Genomic DNA, 20234 nt, shown 5'->3' with positions numbered 1-20234 from the left:
ATGCATAGTAATGAGGAGAGGGATATCACCATTGTGTTTAGCAACCACTGAACTTCTTGTGCAGTTTAACAGGTAATTTAACTTAAACAAAACTTAAAAAATGCAAACCTTTGAACCCTAAACTGACTCAGTACTGATATTAGCTGATGACTGATCATTAAAATCACAGATAACCAAAAAAAGTGAATCATGTCGGCGTAATGATATGGTCATGCATCACAAAACAAGGGTTATGATGTGATCACTGTATATTCATTATTACAGTCTCTGTGCTTAGACTGCTAGCTACTGTACATAATATCATGTGAAAGTACACAAGTAATGTGTAAACCTCCCTTCATTAGTTAAGCTGAACCTTGTAATTGAACTTTGAATAGTCTCTTCCATCATCCAGAAATGAAATGCAAAGGATTTTGAATGACATGTACAATTGTAATTATAATACATACCCTTAGCTTATTTTTACAAGATCAGAACAGGTGGGGAAATCAGTACTTATAACGAAATTGTGATACTGAGCTGTCTGATAAACTGCCACAGTGGTAATAGAATCCTGCATCTCTCTCTGCTGTTTCAGCAGGCGGTGTGGTGGGCAGTACCGGAGGCTGACACACGGAGGCGCCGGCGTGCGGAGGTGTCTGAGGGAGGAATTCCGGGCGCGAGCGGGGCTGCTCTTTTCCGAGAACACGGCCCGGTCCCCGGGGAACGCGACATGACCTCTGTGGTGGTCGTTGATGGCGGGGGAACAGCGGTGGAGTACGTCAGCGCGATGGAGACGCCGCAGCAGGTAAGGGTTAACGTGGGCGAGCGTTACTGTACACCATTGCACTTCATCGCTTATTGCTTAGCAGATGGCAACATCTAGGTGACTTAGCAACTCTGTCTCAGAAGGATTTATAGTGTTTTTAATTTAGGGACATTACAGTGCTCAGCAGTGCAGCTGTAGTGGCTCCATGTGGGGTTTAAAGGTCCAATGGAAGTGGACGTGGACCTACCTGTCTTTATGGCCTCAGTCTCGTGATCTACAAGGGAGTACTATAGACTGAATATTCAGTTGTTACAGTATTTCCCGGCATCCCTAATCTCCGGCAGGGAGGATTCACTGTGGCAGAACAGAAATAATGTAAATGTCATGCAGCATAGAAATAATTTTAATTTAATCGAAAGACCAACATTGCCATGGTTATGGAGTTAATTTGATTTTATACAACTGCTTCCTTTGGAAAAGAATTTGGGTGTTATTTTCATCCCAGCTCTTACCGCCTGACACATCACAAAAGTCTCATTCTTTCCCTTTCTTCAGATTCCTGGGTTCAGGCCCTTTATTACTGTGAAGCTTGTTCTCGCTGTTATTTCTGACTGGCTCCACCCTTGTAACATGCTCTTGATTGGTGCCCCCAACTAGAGTACTGAACAGGCTTTTAACACATTCTCGCACCAATGAGCACCAATGTATTCTGCCAGTTAAATGTAAGGATTGACTCTGAGCTCCTCTGCCCCCATGTTGATGTGGTAGTAGATGCTATCTGATACTAGCCTGCTCGACCCTGGACTTCTGAAGACCCACCCCTTAAAACACTGCTTCTGCAGCCCCATGTGGAGTGAATCTCTCTCTTTGGCCAATGGGAAAACTGTAGTCCTCTTCTGCCATCTTTCATTTTGCATTTTTGCCATAGCTGTAATTACTCTTTCTAATGAATTGTGATAGTAATTTGCCTTCTCTGTTGTTGAAGAAGTAGAGTTTTTGGAAAACATAAATGTATCGCTGTTGTGACAACTATGGTCATTGTTAAGGCTTGACTCTAAATAGCTATGTTCTGTTGTAAATGGCTATGTTCTTCACACCATGTGGCTGTGAGAAAACAGTCTCATGCGGGCCCTCAAACCGGGAGTGAAAACGCACGCCACCGGGGCACTCTCCCGGCGCGGCACTGTTCGTGAAACAGGAAACAGGAAATCCGTGTCAGCCTCGCACGGTAGCGAGGCCGTTTGTGAGCCCGACGGGCCTGGGCCAGATGGATGCAGACTGTGAGTGCGAGATGGAGTGAAATGCGATCCACCCCGGTCAGCGATGTTCCTGGTCAACTTCTCGTTCAGATTAAATACCCTCCCGCCACACCCCCCACAAAAAAAAAAAAAGAAATTCCATTGTCTTCCTGAACACACTGTTGTTCAGTGCTTGTTGGTGATGTGCCCTGGAGACACACCCCCTGCTCCGCAAACTGGCCTGTTTCCTCAGGAAATGAGACAGGCCTTGTACAACGGAATTCCAAAGGACTCTGAGTCCTCAGGAATTTGAGCCCCTTTCCAGTAATTTTGCAGCAGTAAAGTACATCTCTAAAAATCTCAACAAAAATAAATGGCAGTTCTGCCTGTAGTTATAGTCTTTATCTAAAAGCAGTCAATCGTGAAGTGCAAATTTAATTTTCACAAAAATTCTTTGAAAGTCAGTGACTTTAGAAATAATTTAATTAGGTATTCACGTATTTGTACTTATATGTGTGCTTGTATAGTAATATAGTATAGCATATGTGTACCTGACCTGTCTTGACCCTCTGGGCCTAAAATACTTTTAAAAATCCATATTTTCTATTTTAGGGGTGTGTTTGCAACTTTTATGATGCTGTAGCAGCATGCAGGTTTGTATACATTTAAGGGTAGTTATGTCTACTGGAGCTCTGTGTACATGTGGTAGTGCTACAGTAATTTCAACCTCATTGACTAAGGCTGTGTGATTATTTAGGCTGGTCCAAGAGTGATGTTTCTGTGTAAACAGCACTGTTAACTTTGTAAGGGACCCCTGTGACCTTGCCTGCTGCCACTATACACAGTAATTGAACAACTGAAGGCATCTCTGGCTGCAGCTGTCAGGGTAGGGGGTGGAGCAGTGGGCGTGGCTTGACATTTGACTGACGGAGGGCTGTGCTCTCTCTCTCTGCAGGAGGAGGGGCAGGGGGAGGAGGAGTACCCGGCGGTGATTGTGGAGCCCATGCCCAGCACTCACCTGGAGCAGTGCTACGCCGCCCAGGTACTCGTCTACGACGATGAGACCTACCTGATGCAGGACGTTGCGGAGGAGCAGGAAGTTGAGACCGAGGTCATAGAGACAGGTAGGTCTGCCTCCACCTCCTCCGTCTTTTCACTGCACCTGTTAGTTAGCATATACCTTTCTTACAGCTTGCACTTGTAGAAGTACAAGAAAAAGGGCACCGCACTGACCGAACAGTGTATTTCTAACCCGGCTGAGCTGTTTTACATTCAACTCTGCTACCTCAGGGCTAGGAAGAAAGGAAACAAGTCTTTTTTAACCATCTAAACACCTTTGTTAAGAAATTCGTATATTCAATGAAACACGCTGTATGATACAGTACTAATAGAAAGTGTAATTGTATCGCCTGCTTCTACAATAGACACCTTGGAAGTTCCTTCCTCAAGAATCCTGTTCAAACAGAGCTAGTTTTCCTGGCCAGTTGGGAAAGTTTGCCATTTTGCTCGTCGTTTTACAGAATGGTTTTCCGGGTGCCTCTGGGAAGCCCCTGGTGTTTTTGCTCGGGTTCCTGCTGTTTGCATAACATCCATCTCGAAGCTGTTTACTGCAAAAAGAGTGGAAAGACCAACTGCAGAGGAAAAAATAGAAGCTCCACTTGTAAACATAATAACGTAATTTTCTTCTAAACACAGCCATTTTTCATGAAATAGACAGGTGCAATATCTTTCGGAATAAACAGTATTCATTGTATTTTTAGATGCTGTATTGGTTGAGGTGTGCTTGTTAATGTTTATGAATTTGACTGAACATTAACTTGCTATTCAAAAAAACATGCCTGAAAATAGTGTGTGATGGAAATAATATGTCGAAACCTCCATCTCTTATCCGTTATCTATGGCTGAAAACATAATCCACATAGGGGGTTATCAAGACCCTGATATCAGGAATCCTGGGGATTTCACAAAAGCTAGTCCTGTGTACACAGGCACATGGACTTGGCGCGCTTCACATTTTAGCCTTGTATTCGATACAATATATCAGGCAGTCACGTCTGTGTCAGACCTGTGATTGGGCAACAGTGACTAAGGCCTGCAATCAGTCCTACTTCGTTCCCTTTTCCCAGTGATTTCAAATCGCGGTGGCATTAGGTTGAGTTTAGCCATGGCAAACTTAATTGACAGGGGTGTGTGTTTTTTCTGTTTGTGCAAAATGCGCACTTTGCTGTGGTTGGCAGCATTGTGTCAAATGCAATATCTAGCCAAATTGTAGAAGAGAGTAAATTGAGAGCAAAGAGAAAAGGGATAGATCTTGGGCTAGTAAGTTTCAGTACATGCTAGACAACTGCACACTGTATTTGACTGTTGTACTAAACCCATGAAAGTGAGGGGCCTCGCTATGCACTGAAAAATTAAAATTAAGTCAGCATTATCTTCTGTGTTTCCCTGAAGAACATTGTGAGTTTGGCAGTTGCTGAACATCAAAAGAATGTTTCGTAATCTGTTGCTTAATTTAACACTTGCTTAAATTTGTTTTATTATATTGTTAAATCTGTAATAGTTGGGGGTGTTAAATTTTAGGTGACATATTCAGTGCGTTAAAACCGAACAGCTCTTAGCACCGAGGGAGTAAATATAGTCAAATTCAGCTTTTGTGTATACATTTTAACACAAAAGGTTGTATCAGTGTTCGGCATTGTGTGTATCTCGTAACCAAGCAGCTATGATGGTCATCATCAAGCCAGCCATTTAGTCAGTGAAATTCACTGCGTCCTGCAGTACATCTTAAGGAAGCATTGACTTCATATGTGTCTATACATTTGTACAATACCGAGCTGCAAGATACACTGCATCCTCTGAGCCAAGCGTGTACCTCCTGATTACACTGTAAGTTTCCTCTTGATCTGCGATTCGGTTTTATTTGATTCAAAACAATTGATTTCCTCTTTAAAAACCCAGATTATAACATCATATTTCCTGCATGCGGATTGATCAGTATTCCCTAAAACAGAGGTCATTCTGATTTCTAGTTTCTGGTTTAATGTTGTTGTTGTGAGGCTTTTGCTGTAAAGTTTTTGTACAGCTGAACTTGACAGAATTGAAGTGTTGTGGGATAACAAAATGGAGCTAGGAACTGTAATAGCAAGTACACAGTATTCTGTTGTCAGCAACACTCTAGACCAGCAGGTCTTACAATTTAGCCCTTGTCTTTATAGTACTCTAACTTACTTGCTGAGATCTATTTTTGGCTTTGCAGTTTGTGATTAAACAATGATCAGTATTCATATGTAGAATATTCACCACACCTCTCAGATGAGGAGAAAAATTAAGGTAAGTAAACAGAAAACATGAGTGTTTTTTGTTGCATTGAATCCGAATGATTTCTCAGTCTTCAGAATTGCATTTATTTACATTTACATTTTGTCACTTAGCAGGTGCTTTTATCCAGAGCATATTTTTCAAGGTGATTGTGTGATCTGATACCCTAGTCACGTTTTGTATTCATCTTTAAAATGTCTTGACCGGGCACACAACGTTTTCTGTTCATACTTAGCTGTGTGAACACATTCTTTTTACATTCACCTAGTTTTTGGTTTTGCTTATAGCCACCTGGCTAAATTTTTTTTACTAACTGTACCTCCATTGTTTGCCATAGTAGGTGTTTGTGGATGCATCAAGTGAACCCCCACACAGTTAAGTGTGGTGTATGTATTTTTAACTTGACACCTGGTTCTTCTTCGTTGCATCTTTCTCGGGCCATGGCTCTCTGTTTCTTTCTGTGGTTCCACAGGAAACCATTTACAAGGGAACAGCTGTTTCTTCTGTGACTCATTACATTGGTTATTTATCATTGGCTGGCTGTCCGCAGTCCCTTGCAGGGTCATAGAACCCAAAAATTGAGCAGGATTCATCAGGAAGTTCAGACCTCTTGTAAGTTAACTCATAGCTTGTAGATGCTCACAAGACCAGTTGCTCACACAATTACCTGACACAGTGCATGGTCTCAGGTGGTAATCTAATGTATGACTTTTGTATCATTGTGCTCAATTTAAACAATGTGGCTAATTTCTAATGCCTATTAAAATGGCTAAAATTGTCATTAAAATTGTAGTGTGTACTAGCCTTAAAAAGAATCGGTGAAAGGCAAATTCATAGGGAGGAGTCCCCCATTGAGCATGGATCCGTGCCGAAAGCACAGGGTTTTCCTTTCAGTGCAGGTGTGCATCCTGAATCAGTGAAGTCTATTTGCAGACTCTACCTCTCAAATTCCAAATAGGAGTTTCCTGTATGCTAGGATGTATGTTGTACTCACATTGAAATTGAAGGGAAATTAGGGAAGCTTTGAACACAGGGATAGCCAGTGCTTTTTAGACTTTAGTTTGTGTGGTGAAATACCACAGTGCTCATCCAGCCAAGAGTATCGGCTTCTTTATAATTTACAGATTACTTACAATAACCGTTTAGTGCTCATATTTTATTAGAGCGTGGAAACGGATCTTTTTTGAAAAATGAACTTCATTGTAATTGTGAAGGTGAAAGTACTGAGAGTACTCCACAGCAGTGGAATTTTTGGCGATGTGCCCGTAAAACGCTTGGAACATCCGACTTAACAGGGCTTCTGAGTGTTACCTTCTCATGTCACCCTAAATATGTTGGCCGATTGCTGACGAAAGGCGAGGTCACTCTGCCACGCGCAAACGGATGAGCACTCTGCCTTCACTTTGTGCATCCGTGGCCGCTCACAACGTTTTCGGGTCTCAGGGATTTTTTTTAAATAATAGATGCAGGTTCAGAGAAGAGCAGATTGCCGTAGTCTCGCACCAGGCGCACTGAATAGAGACGCCTCACAAAAGTTTGCTGAGATGAAGACAGTTGGCAGCGGGAGACGCGAGATTTAATTTCGCCTTTTTCCGCTTCAGTGTAAAAATTGCTCCCTGGTAGATTTGTTTTGGTCAGTTGTTTCATCTCAGTTACAGCATCAGCAATAAGTCCCAAGCTTCTTGCAAACATTTCATGTCAGCTCATATGAGAGGCTGGGGTGGAAACTGAGCAGTGACCTGCATGGTAATTTACACAATACCAGCTCCTGCTCTGTATTGCGTGGTCACATGGTGGATGAGATTACATGGGTGTGATGGAAGAGATAAATAATTTTTTTCTCTTCCGATTGGTGTCCGTGTTCAAGGGAGACATCTAGTGGTTAGCTTGTGGAACTACCATTAAAAATGAAAAGTGTATGGGAGGCAAAATGCTAGTGGAGGGCGGCTGTACATATTGACCTGTTCCATATGTCCTTTGAGCTGTTGTAAACAAACAGAACATTTCCTGCCCTGCCCTGCTCATGTTAAGCATCAAGACGTGCATCAGTACACTTATGTCATTAAAAACCACTTCAGCAGTGCAGGGATGCGCCTTGCCAAAGTAACACTATGAGCAACTTTTCAGGCTGTTTTTCATTATTTGTGCAGGGAGTTGCATCACATTGTGAAGTGGATAGTTACTGGAGAAAAAAAAAAAAGAAACGGATTATTACACAACAATGTGTTGGCCTATCATAAAGGGCGGATAAGCACCACATGATGTGTAGTTCCAGGAGCTGCCCCTTTTCTGGTGCTTCCCCGCTACCTTTTAGGAAAACTAGCAAAACCATTGTGCTCAAAGTCATTGTTTTTCAGTGAGAGCCCTGCACTAAGACACAAAGCATCTGCCTTCTTGGACCTTGCTTTGCTCGGATGCATCGGAAGTAGTTAGTCTTTTGTGCCCTCCAAACCTTCCTCGAACTGTGCCAGTGGAAAGACATATCAAGCCAACTAAATCCATGGCAGCAAAGGAAAGACTTCTCTCTTTACTTCAACAATACATCCACATGCTGTAAGGTAAAATTAGTTATGAACAGCTAGCTATGAACATTACATCCATGTAATGAAAAATACTTTTTTGCTGAGTAAAAAAAGCATGGCTGAGGCAACAAGGGCTCCATCTCAAGTCTATCGCTTGTCAGAATTCATCTTAATTTTCCTCATAAAATTCCTATCTGTACATGTTGTCTGTTTGATGCTTGTGCACTTTTCCTATCAAAACAGTATGTTTGCAATAGCAGTTCTGTATTATTTGTTGTATTAGGGATGTTTATAGACCTCGTTGGTAGGGTGAATTTGAGAGAGACAGCAGGGGGCGTGACTCTCTTGACAAGTATGCCCAAAAAACGTAATCTTGCATCGTAGGTTATTTAAAATAGGCAGGAACTACATATTTGACAAAACACTGTAACCTTTCCCTCGCACAGAGCACCACCGGGCGCTTTCGGCGGTCTCCTTTAGCGCTGTAGTATCTCCCAGATACTTCCGGTTCGCATGCTCACGGTCCGCGCGGCTGTATAAACAGCCCTAACGATGCCAGCAGAAGTAATATAACAAGTTAACAGAATTAGTTAAACCAGCTTTCACAGTAATAAATATCACAACATTTGCGCAACATTTGTAATGCTTTTGTAGACAAACTGAAAACCGAGAGGCTTTTTGCACTCATTTAGCATTGAAATACTTGTCGAAATTAGCTCCCTATTGAGGAAAATGCTTGTCTTATCAAGTAGATTTGAATTGCACGTTTGGTCATCATTAGTAGTGGTTTTTCATTTTAGTTTTATCCATGCAGTTGTATGAGCTCGCTTTTCCAGAGACCGCTATCTCCTGTTTCGCAGCTGGTAAGCTGCAGGGATTTCCTGTGTTTGGCGCGGAAGGATCACATCGGTGTGGGTGTGTTCCATGTTTGACTAAATTTGAGGCGATTTCCTGTGGCGGCGGAGGGATCTCAATTACGCCTCTCTGTGCGTTTCAATGTGAATCCGCAGCTCTAGGAGAACATGGCGACTTCACTGCATGAGGGACCCGCTAACCAGCTAGATCTGCTCATTAGAGCAGGTAATGGATTGCAGCATTACATACTTATTGTGTTTGTGCTTGCTCTCACTGTGTACGCGCGCTTTGTGTGCTACTGTGCCCAGATTCTTGAAGTTCTGTTCTAGAGTAATGGAGGGCAAATCAGGAAGTGATCACCTTGGTTAGCTAGCAACCTGCATGCGCGTCGCCTGCTTCTTCTTTTCTGTGGTTATTTAAAAACTGCTTTCATATTCCACGTGTAGACGTTGTAGTGTTGAGTGCACCTGTCTCGGGATATTGCACCGTACCCTTTGCAGGTCAAATTAAATTAGTCCTTGTTTCAACTGCTATCTGTGGATTTTGATAACGGGTGATGCGAGTTGCTGAGGGGGAAACCAGGAAGTGTGTGCGATTGTTGTCTTTCCTACGTCTCTGCCACGCTGTCTGACTTGGAAGGACGGAGAGTTTAATGTTATTTTACTGATTTCATTTTGGTCATTTTAGAAATTGCGTGGTTTATTAAAATATTAACATGTAGCTTTCTTATAACAGTTTAATTGAGTAAGCTAGCCAGATAACGCTTGTTTCAGTATTTATTTTTTGTATGCTTTAATAGCATGTTGTAGCTAGCTAACTACCCTAGCGAGCTAGCAGTGGCATAGTAACGTGCTTCCCAGCTGTTTCTCTCAGCTCTTAAGTACACAGTGTTAACAGCTATAAATAACCCCCAATAACGACCAGCTAACTTAGTTACATTTAACCCGGGTTGGGTCCTTCGCTAACGGTAGATAACTAGTTAACTACCTAGCTGGTTTGTTTGAATAATTCGTGATAGTTGTCTAGCTAATATTAACTAGCTAAATGTTGAGGTAAACCTAATGGCTTATTTATTTTTAAACCCATACAGCGTTTAGACAGCGTTTTTATTACACGTTTATTTGTCACTCCTAAAAGGTAAACGGTTTTTAATTTAAATTATTTTGTTAGCCAGCTAGACTAACTAGCCATAATTTGATGGCGGAAGCACTGTGAGCTGTGGGAGGGGCGTATATGTGAGCGACATGCCAGTCTGTCAAATTGGCTCACCGGAATGTTCGAAATCTGTCATTAATCCAATGGGTGATTAGATGTTGATCTGTGGGGAGGAACTAAGTGGCCAATAACGATCGGGGAATGGGTTGAGTGACAGGGCGCTTTGAGAGTGACTGCGGAGGGAACTGGAGGGAAACCGCAGCGAGACTGTAAACACGGAAGTCTGAAGGGACAGCACTACTTTTTGTAGGACCGCAGTAAAATAGTACCGACTGGTTAGCATTTTTTTTGCAGACGATATACCTACGAATTATTTGAATTTTGAGCTTAGTCGATACGCACTGTGTTGATTTATTGTGTTCATTTACCAAACAAGTTTGGTCAATGATTTTCCCACATTGCCTTGTGAAGGTTTTAATCAAGTTAGGAAATGTGATTTCTTTTAGTTATATTTTTCCCCAGTCAGAGCAAAGGTCCTTGTTTAATCAAAGCTGAGGACCCTAAACTCGAAATTAAGAGATACGACATTTCCATCATGTTTCCCTGCTCAGAGAAGTTCCCGTGAATTGACAAAAAGTGAGAATCCCTTGTAAAACTGGGTATTTTTGTAAATTAACCTTTTTTTCTCCAAATTTGGAAACTGACCAATATTTCATTATCATTCAGGTTACTTTGCCAATTTCTACTCATGTGCCAAATATGCATAATTTCTGTCAAGACATTATGAAAACATTGCAGCAGTATGTAAAACATTGATTAGTATATAAAGCACACACATTTTTAATTGCTGTCATTAACATTCACTTCTCTGGTAAAGTGTAGTCAGAGCTGAAAAGGTGTCCTCTGCAGCTGTATTTTGAGCAGCTTGCCACGGCCCAATTCCAAGGGCAGCTCTCTGTCAGTGCCGGCAGAGGTGCATGCTGGGTCCTCTCGGGCCACAGAGGGGTAGGATGAGTGCGTCCACCTAAAGATAGCCCCTGAGAGGCATCCGTCACAGATAACCAAACATGGCCAGACTGCTGGGTAAACAGCACGACGGAGGGTGACAGGTGGCACGGGCTGCGAACCAGTAGCAGAGAGGAAAGAGTACAAGAGGGGGCATCACTTCCAGGAGCCAGTTTATAAGAGGACGTGTTTCAGGGAGAGGGGGCAAAAAACAACCTGGAAACTGTTTCCCATTTTTAGCTTTTTATGCTCATTCATACTTTTACTGTATTTACTTGAGAGAGCTGTAACAGTCTGCCAGCAGTCTAGCAATTAAGTTTTCCATGTGCAGTCAACCTGTTTTTTTTCTAGTCTGCCTTTTCTAGTCTCCAGAACAAAGTGAATATGTACATTTAAGTAGTATATTCTTTTAAACATTGTGTTATGTTGGTGTATATTTGCTTGTTAGACTGATATGCATAGTAAGGTTTTTTTATATCTCTATGTGTCTGACTGTTTTATTGCAAGTGATGGCCCCATCTCGAAACTGTCATGTTGATTTATAAACAGATCCTTCAGGTTACACTTGGTAGGCACGTTACGGACCTGTTTGTGTTGAGGTATTCTTTCTAGCAACTGTGACAGTGTGTCTCAGGGGCCCCTCACTTCAGACTCAATGACTTGCCTGAATTACTGTGCCGCAGCTGTCTTCAAGCACCTGTCCGATTAAAACAAGCAGGCCTTTACACAGGACGTTGCTACTGGACATTTTAAAACTCTGGTTTAAAATAAGGATGTTACAGCCTCTTGTTGATAATCCCTCCTCCCCCTCCGTGGGCCGCAGTAGTGATGGAGCACTAGCTTGTGTAAAATTGTGCACTTGCTGGTCTGATCCCAGTCTCTGGTCCTCTTGCAGTGGAGGCGTCGGTCCACGGCAGCAGCGTCCACTGCTCAGACAAGACGATCGAGGCGGCAGAGGCCCTCCTTCACATGGACTCTCCCACCAGCCTGAGAGGGGATCGCAGCCCAGGTGAGAGCAGGTTCCAGCTGCGCGCGTCAGACACTCAAATATAAACCAAGGGGCCGTCTTTGGCTGAACCTACGAAGCATTTATACAGGAACCTCATGAGGGCCCTTCACTTTGTTTGATTGGTATGTCATATATTGCTGTTGCTTGCTGTGGCATATTCTGCTGAGGAAGTTTTAGTGCTGTCTGTGTTCCTGTGCTAGCTGTATGTGTTCTGTTTTAGATTACACCTCGTCAGAAGTGCTCATAATGAGCCAGCAAATAGGAACAACTACAGCCTCATCGGTGGTGGGGACGGAATTTTTTCAGTGTGAAGCACATGGAGTTGAATATCTGGTCATAGAAAATAGAATATCAGATGCTGATGATGTCAGCAGATATGTTTGAATTTAGCTAGATTTTGCAGTGCTTGCAAGATTTTGAAAATGTATTCTCCTGTAGATGACTGTTATAAGTTGAAGTCTATATTGAGGCGTTAAAAATGCAACAGATGGTTTGTGAAGAAATCAGTTGTACATTGTTGGTGTGATTTCTCACACACGTTTATGTAAGTGCAAAGCTTACTAATTTGAAAAATGCCTCTGGTGCTGGTGGCATTTCCATCTGCTAAACCCAGCAACAGTATCTCTGCTTTTAAGTTCATTTTTAAGCTCAGCTGCATTCGTATCAGCTGTGCAGTGCTAGCTACGGCACTGTGTATGTCTCAGAAAGTACACTTTTTTTAGAATTACAGTTCAGCAAATTCTTGCTAGATCAGATCACAAGTAACTTGTGTTCTGTTGTATTCCAACAGGGCACGGGTTTTGCAAATTGCACCTGAGGGGTTGCTTTTTTACAGTTCCTTTTTATTACTTTGGTGGATCTGTGTTTGATAACTCTCAGCACATCAGCTCACAGCTGTTTCTTTCAGCCTATTTTAATCCTATCAGTTTATTGCAATCACTCAAGAGCGTAGTAGTTGCTACCAAGTAGTTACAGGCAGGGCATCAGTTGCAGCGAATGAGAAACTGTGTTTATGCCGGTGCGTTTTAAAGGCATGTTCTCTCGCGCAGTGGAGGAGTTCTCGGCACCCTGCGCGGCCACGCCGGAGTTCATCCACGCCGCCATGCGGCCGGACGTGATCACGGAGACGGTGGTGGAGGTGTCGACGGAGGAGAGCGAGCCCATGGAGGTGTGCCGGGTCCTGGAGGCCCCCGAGAGCGAGCCGGCCAAGAGGAAGAAAGGTGAGCCGTCTCCCCCGACCCGCTTCGGCCAGCGGACACCCGCCGTGCCTCTGTGGGAATGTAAAACTCAGGGATAATGTGTGGTTGTACATGCCAAGCATTTCTAAATCTGCTGTATTAGGGGAATTTATATGCACACTTTGTGTTGATCTTCAAAAGCTTATTCTTGCTGTAAGAATTCCTGTGTCTCTTTGAATGTATATTTAATTGAAGTGAGCTACTGTTACATTACGTCTGTTATATAAAAGTATGCCACGACTGTCTCAAGGAATGGTCATGGTCAAGGGTTGCCGGGCACTTTGACACCAAGCTGCAAATTAGAGGACCTCTAGCACATAGGTGATTGCCAGTGTTACTAAGATGGCCCATGTTGACTGAATGGCACTAGGGGGATACATTACGCTCTGAGTGTGTATGTGTGTGTACATGTATTTGTGTATGATTGTGTGTAGCACAGTATCAATTTTACCCTTTTGAGGTAGAGAGTGCTAATTTCCTATTTCCTAGTTGATTAAGCTATAAATCAAGCTTCGTGGTATGATGTGATCAAGGGACGGAGATTTGCTGAAGAAAGTTCTCTGAGAGGTTGTGAGGCCTTATATTATGCCGTACACATGCAACTGTCTTTATTTAACATGTAATCATTGCTTTGTTTCTAGCGGGGAGAAAGCCAAAGATGCATCAGCCAGTTTCAAACGGCTCACCTGATCTGGGTATCAAGAAGAAACCGAGGGAAGGCAAGGGTAAGCTGGTGTTCTTCCGGGGCTTTGGCCAGCAGCATACTGAAGGCCATTAAACCCGCCCCTGACCTGAATGCATTTGATGTCTGGCCTGCATTCTCCAACTACATGAGAGACATTTTTGATCTGCTCAACAGGTAACACCACCTACCTGTGGGAGTTCTTGCTGGACCTCCTCCAGGACAAGAACACCTGTCCCAGGTACATAAAGTGGACGCAGAGAGAGAAGGGCATCTTCAAGCTGGTGGACTCCAAGGCCGTGTCCAAGCTCTGGGGAAAACACAAGAACAAGCCAGACATGAACTATGAGACCATGGGTAGAGCCCTGAGGTGAGGACCAGCCCTTACATTACAGCCATTGCTACTGAACGTCCGTATCTTTCCCTTTTTAACTGTTGCATGATTGATTGTTCTCGGCACTGTACTGCTCCTGTTTTTAGACAGACATTTGTATATAGATGTTTTATCTTGTGGAATTATCTCTGAGTGCTTGAACCTGCTACACAATTCATCTGCCTGCACATATAAGATAGAAACATGATTGTATAATGGATGTTCTTAATTGTCGTTGTTATCAGTAATTGTAGTGTTAGCTGTAGCAAACAAGGTAGGTGCGTGCATATGAATACTATAGGAATTGAACATTATATTTATAATTACTAGTATGCAAAGGAAGTTCATAGTTCAACTCAAAAGCAAGAAATGGGAAAATGCATTGTTTAAATGGCAGGGAGACTGTCAGGCTGAAAAGGTGAAATGGTGTATATAAATTGTCTGTACATCACAAGCTCTGCTGTGTGATTAGATCTCACCACTTCGTCAGCTCTGAGCTTTCTGCATGGGGCTTGGAGCCAGGTCCTTGTTTGAATGACACTGAATGAGGTTGGGAAAAGTAACCGTTACATGTGGCCTAAACTGTAGTGCTGTGTGTTCCTGCAGGTACTACTACCAGAGAGGCATACTAGCGAAAGTGGAGGGCCAGCGCCTGGTTTACCAGTTCAAAGAGATGCCCAAGAACATCGTGGTGATCGACGAGGACAAGACGGACGCGGCGGTGGAGGGGCTGCTGGCAGCGGAGCGGCCGTGCGAGCGGGTGCCCCCGGCCTCCGAGACGCTGCTGACCGCGCCCGAGCTGGCCAAGGCCCCCGGCATCCTGCGGGGCGCGGTGCGCACCCTGGTCCAGCCCGGCCTGGCCGCCAAGGGCAAGGGCGGCCACCCCGCGGCCCGGATCGTGACGGTGACGACGGCCTCGGACGCGTGCCACCCGCAGCAGCAGACCCAAACTGCCATCATCCCCACAGCCTCAGGGCCCAGGTGAGGGGATCCCGCCCAGGAACGGGAGGGGAACGGGAGCACTAACTGCCAGGGTTACCCATAAGTATCAAGGCTAAGGTTAGATGCATTTTATCTGGGCAGCAGCATAGCTGAGCGGTAAGGAGCTGGGCGGCAGTGTAGCATAGTGGTTAAGGAGTAGGACTCGTTACCAAAAGGTTGCCGATTTGATTCCCCAATGGGGCACTGCTGTTGTACCCTTGGGCAAAGTGCTTAACCCACAATTGCCTCAGTAAAATATCCAGCTGTATAAATGGATAACATTGTTAAAAAAACACTATAACCAGTGTAAGTTGTTGATAAGAGTGTGCTAAATGCCAATAATCTAATGTAATGTAAAAGGAGCAGTGCCTGTAACCGAGAGGTTGCAGGTTTGATGCTAGGGCACTGCTGCTGGTACCTTGGGAAGGGGTACTTAACCCACAATTTCTTCAGTAAATATCCGGCTGAAAAAATTGATAAGTTGTAAACTTTTAACCTATGTATGTTGCTCTGGATAAGAGCGCTCTCTTGAAGGTTAACCTGTAGTTTACATAATAGTCTCATAATTTCACATTTTCCATTAAAAAAAACTTTTAAGTATTAACTAACTTTCCCTGGGGTTAATTTTCATTTTCTAATTCAGGTTGACCTATGCAGCACAAACTCATCCCTTATGGACCTGATTCATACATACATTGTATTTCCAATACAAGGTACAATGGATTGTATTTATCGCACACTTGCAGGGTTTCCTCTTTGACCGCGCTTTGGTTTTAATTTGAGAACTTGCTACATACTGTTGATGCAGGGCACAGGTATCACGTACAGCTGTGTGTTTGGTTGTTTGAAACCTTGCAGTAGGAAATAGGGGCCTGATTGCGCGTGTGCCGCCGTGTTTGTGTGCGCAGGACGGTACGGGTGGCCATGCAGGTGCCGGTGGTGATGACGACGTCGCTGGGCCAGAAGATCCCCACGGTGGCGGTGCACTCCCCCGGCTCGCCCGTCACCAACCCCGCCCCCAAGGTGGTCATCCAGACCATCCCCACGGTGATGCCGGCCACGGCCGAGAACGGCGAAAAGATCACCGTGCAGCTGGCCAAGATCATCACCATCCCCGCCGCCCAGCTGGCCCAGTGCCAGCTGCAGGCCAAGCCCGGCGTGGGCGTGGTGGGCGCGCCGCTGGCCGTGCGGGCCCTGGCGCCGGTGTCGGTGGCCCCGGGCGCGCAGGTGTTGCGGCTGGCGGTGCCGGCCCAGCAGCCTGGCGAGCAGGCGCCGCGCGTGGTGACCGCCGCCGCCGTCGTCGTGCGCCCCCCGCCCAAGCAGGACGGCACCGCGCAGGACTGTAACACAGAGACTGACGCGGTGAAAACCGAGTCCCCCGAATGCTGAGAGCGGGGTGGCGGGGAAACGCGGGAAGAACTGACTTTTTACTCCCCCCCCATCCCTCCTGAGTCTTTTGGTCCCGTCAGAGGCTCTGCTCCATCAGGGAAGTAACTCAGAGCGACTCAGAACGCCACATTTTCAACAAATCCGAATGTCCGTTTCTTTTTTTGTTTTTTTAAATAACCGTAGTCAGAGCGACTATAAAGATCAAGACACTTAACGAAATAAGTGGTTTTTGTTTTTTGTTTTTTGGTAACGTACATCCCATGGTTTCCATGGGAACGTCATCAAATAGGTCCCTGGGCTCAGCGGTGTCCGTGGAAATAGGAATCGGACGAAGGATGGGAGAAGGGACCAGTTGAAAGCACTACGGTTTTTATCCCCGACACTAACCTTCCGCAACACTAAAGCAAACGTGATCTCAAGGAGGGGGAGTGGGCGTGCTGGGGGATTAGATGGGAAAACAAGATTTGTAACACTTTAGTTCAGTGGGATTTTGGCATTTAAAATGCAAACCAGCAAATTGTTCGACTATCACTGTGTGGAGGTAGTACCCATTTTACCGGTGCTAACGAGCGCTTCATACATCTTTGTGAAAAGTAAAGTTGCTGTGTGCCGACAGCACGAGAAAGGGATAGAAAAAGGGACTTTGTATATATCTGTTATACAGTTTATGAAATTTCAAACAAGCAGCCTTAGATGATTTTTTTTTTTGTTTTTTATTTCCTAAAAATTAAGCTAACTAGCTTTTTTGTGTAAAACTCTTTTTTGATATGTTGTACCAAGCACAGTATTATAGAAATAAAGCGACACGTTTTGTATTATCATTTAGAGCTCTCGTCAGGATTTCAGTTCTAGCACACCTCTGCCCGTTTCCCGGTGTTTCAGCATCTCTTTGGACATTCGTTCTCCAGGTATCTGTTTAACAGTTTCAGATGAGAAGGGTCACGTGCCGCATGATTTCTCGCAGTTCTACGCTTTGTTTCCACTTATTTTCCTTTTTGCGTTCATTTTTAGTCCTTGAAAGTGAGGGAGAGAAGATGTTTGTGTTCAGACTGAACTAGTTTATATATTCAACATTTGAAGTATATTCTATTCTGTTGTACTCTTGTTTCAAAGTGTATTCATGTAGATTTTACTGAAATATACAAAAAAGAAACTAATTTGATTTTTTTTTTTTTGTTTGATTCCTTTCCCAATGAAAAGCTTTGCCACCCAAGTTAAGAATCACTCATTGTTTTGTCTGTTAGAGGCCTGCTTGCCCATAGTACTTGTGGACTCTTTCTCATGAGAGCAGCCACAGAGGGCCTCCAGTCTTTCCCCCCCTGCAGGAAATCTGTCCTTTAACACAGCGTTCCATATGCCCCCTTGTGAAGCAGTGACTCCTATAGAAGTGCCCATGGGAAGGACATCCGGTCAGTGAAACAATGCTGCTGTCCAGTCTACACCAGCACACACAGAAATGGCATCTGTGACAGTTTCTAGGTGGGTTGACGGGTTGTTTGGTACTGCCATGTTTGAAGAAGGTTAACATACATGCTCTTATGCTGTGCAACACATCCTTTAAAATATGTACTAGTATATAGCGAAAAACAATCAATGGCAATACCTTTGTAATGGGTTTATGGATAATTTGGAAATGCTGTCTATTTGGTAAAGGTAACAGGTATGTTCTTACTCTCTGATACCAGCAGTACAGCTCCTTGCCATTTAGGTGTTTAGCAGTGTTTAAAGGTGTGCACACACATACATCACATAATACAAATGGGGAAAAAGAGCCCTCATGGCATATGTGACCATGCAAGGCCACTGAAAATCAAAATCCCATTAACACCTGCTCTTCCGTCTGCATTTGACGGATACATTAGAATCACATGGCAGTTATCCAGATTCGCTTATGAACAAGGCAAGGTGAAAACCAAGGCTTTCACGTTAACGTCAGAAGCTGGCCACGGCTGCGGATCTTTGTGTGCGAGCGCGACCTTAGCGGAAGGTAAGGCGGGCTGCAGCGTTCTGCAGAGGTCTGATACTGATTGGATTTGAGGGATTAGCAGCAAAAGCCTCATCCACCTGACCTCTCCCACTTTCCTGGGCCTGAGGAGTCGTGCTGAAGGAGATTCCGGTAAGACCAGTACATTGAGAGGCAGCGTTACAGTCAGACTAACCCTGGATTTAGTTATTACCATGAGGAAGAGGCTTACATGCTGAGGCTGTCAATTTTTTCCATTTGAAGAAATCGAAACAATTGTGAAGGCAAATTTTTGCAAGTAAAATTAGATTTTTATGGATTTTAAAGAGCCAAAATGCATGTAAAGAATGAAGCCACTAGTCCTTATAGCATGAGTTTCAATACCAGGGCACATCTGTATTGGTTGAAAGTTTTGCACATATCCACAGTTAATCGTCTTCTACCTCTTTTGTATTGACAGCAAGGCAATTTGTCCACTCCAGACATTTATTGGCAGATTAAAACTTTTTTTGTAGTCTACTTAAATCTGAAATAATTTAAATCTTAAAATTGCTTAGAATATTAAAGCAATTCAACAAGCCACCAAGAATGGAATCATGAAAAGCAAGATGTAAAAAATAAGAATAAACTCAAGTGTATTAAAGGAACTTGCTGAGCATTTCCCTGGTTCTACATATTTCAAAAATAAGAACTTACAAGTAGTTCTGACATTATCAATTTGTACTCTGCATCTATGATACCTCCTAGATTTCGAATGTTACAGCAATAGTTAGCCTAAGTCAGTGGATATATTTAACATGGGCCTTAGGCCAAAAATCATCACTTAATTTTTTGTAGTATTCATGACATGAATGCCTGTTGAATACATGTATAATTAGATGGATAGGTGAGCTGTAGATTGATTGGAAAAAAAACATTCTGAAGCACATCTTATTTTTAAGTCCTGCACCAGGTCAGATATCCCTAGTTCACTGATTCTCAATCCTGCTCCTGGGGCCCCCCTGCTCTGAACGTTTTCCATCTTTCCCTGCTCTCATCAGTGGCACTTTTGATTAGTTGAGCACACCTGATGTAATCAAGAGCATGTTAGTTATTTCAATCAGGTGTGTTTGGAGCAAAGATAGAAGATATGCAGGACAGGGGGGCTCCAGGAGTAGGACTGAGAAACACTGCCCTAGTTGAACCACAGTACCTCAGGAATTGGGGAATTGTGGAACCAAATGTGTCACATGTCAGATTGATCTGTTTAGTTTGATCCAGAGTTATGCAGGGTGACTGTTTTGAGGGGTAGGAGAATGGCTCGATTCCCAGGTCCATCAAGTCAGCTATTTGTTTTCCCAAATTCTCCTTAGCTACATTGGAGTATTGGTCACTACTGTCAGTTTGAGGAAAGACATATCTTTTGTGGTACTTCATGGATTGGGCAGCTAAAGGATGGCGATATGGAGAGTCAATGCTACATGAGAACGGAGATGCTAAAACAGGCAGCAGGACAAAAGATGTGCTTAGTTAAAGGGCAGGGTAGTGTCGCAATTGTGCCTGTCAGACAGGGTTGCTTCATTCTGAATCTGATGTTGATGCATTTCTACTTGATTAACAGGAATTGACCTTTTAGCAATGTAGTTATGTTGCCACACAGAGGAGTGGGGAGACTACAGTTTGATTTGCCAGCCCTGGCAAGTCAGCTGTCCACCTCCCTGACCTTCTCTCGCTACATTTCTTCAGTGGTCCCAGTTAAAATGGAGCAACAGTGTAGCA

The 20234-nt window shown here is 43.8% G+C and overlaps 1 protein-coding gene across 2 annotated transcripts; it reads left to right on the top strand.

The window, feature by feature from the left end:
* The first annotated feature begins 641 nt into the window (after positions 1-641).
* LOC118793543 (ETS-related transcription factor Elf-2-like) lies at positions 642-17702 on the top strand. Of its 2 annotated transcripts, XM_036551765.1 has the most exons (8): positions 642-787; positions 2942-3110; positions 11737-11850; positions 12900-13070; positions 13730-13813; positions 13948-14140; positions 14750-15124; positions 16033-17702. In XM_036551765.1, the coding sequence occupies exons 1-8, from the start codon at positions 713-715 to the stop codon at positions 16511-16513; spliced, it is 1662 nt and encodes a 553-aa protein (XP_036407658.1). In that variant the 5' UTR covers positions 642-712; the 3' UTR covers positions 16514-17702. The 2 variants fall into 2 exon arrangements, with proteins under 2 accessions (XP_036407658.1, XP_036407660.1); XM_036551767.1 differs by lacking the exons at positions 642-787; positions 2942-3110 and adding an exon at positions 8833-8906 and having other exon boundaries at positions 16033-17700.
* Positions 17703-20234: the final 2532 nt, after the last annotated feature.

Source organism: Megalops cyprinoides, chromosome 18 (assembly GCF_013368585.1).
Source record: "Megalops cyprinoides isolate fMegCyp1 chromosome 18, fMegCyp1.pri, whole genome shotgun sequence".
NCBI classification, from domain to species: domain Eukaryota; kingdom Metazoa; phylum Chordata; class Actinopteri; order Elopiformes; family Megalopidae; genus Megalops; species Megalops cyprinoides.
This window is presented reverse-complemented; position numbering and strand designations above follow the sequence as displayed.

Coding starts and splice junctions, on each gene's coding strand:
- LOC118793543 (XM_036551765.1), top strand. CDS start 713: ATGACCTCTGTGGTGGTCGTTGATGGCGGGGGAACAGCGGTGGAGTAC. Junction 788..2,941: donor CGATGGAGACGCCGCAGCAG/GTAAGGGTTAAC, acceptor CTCTCTCTGCAG/GAGGAGGGGCAGGGGGAGGA. Junction 3,111..11,736: donor GACCGAGGTCATAGAGACAG/GTAGGTCTGCCT, acceptor GTCCTCTTGCAG/TGGAGGCGTCGGTCCACGGC.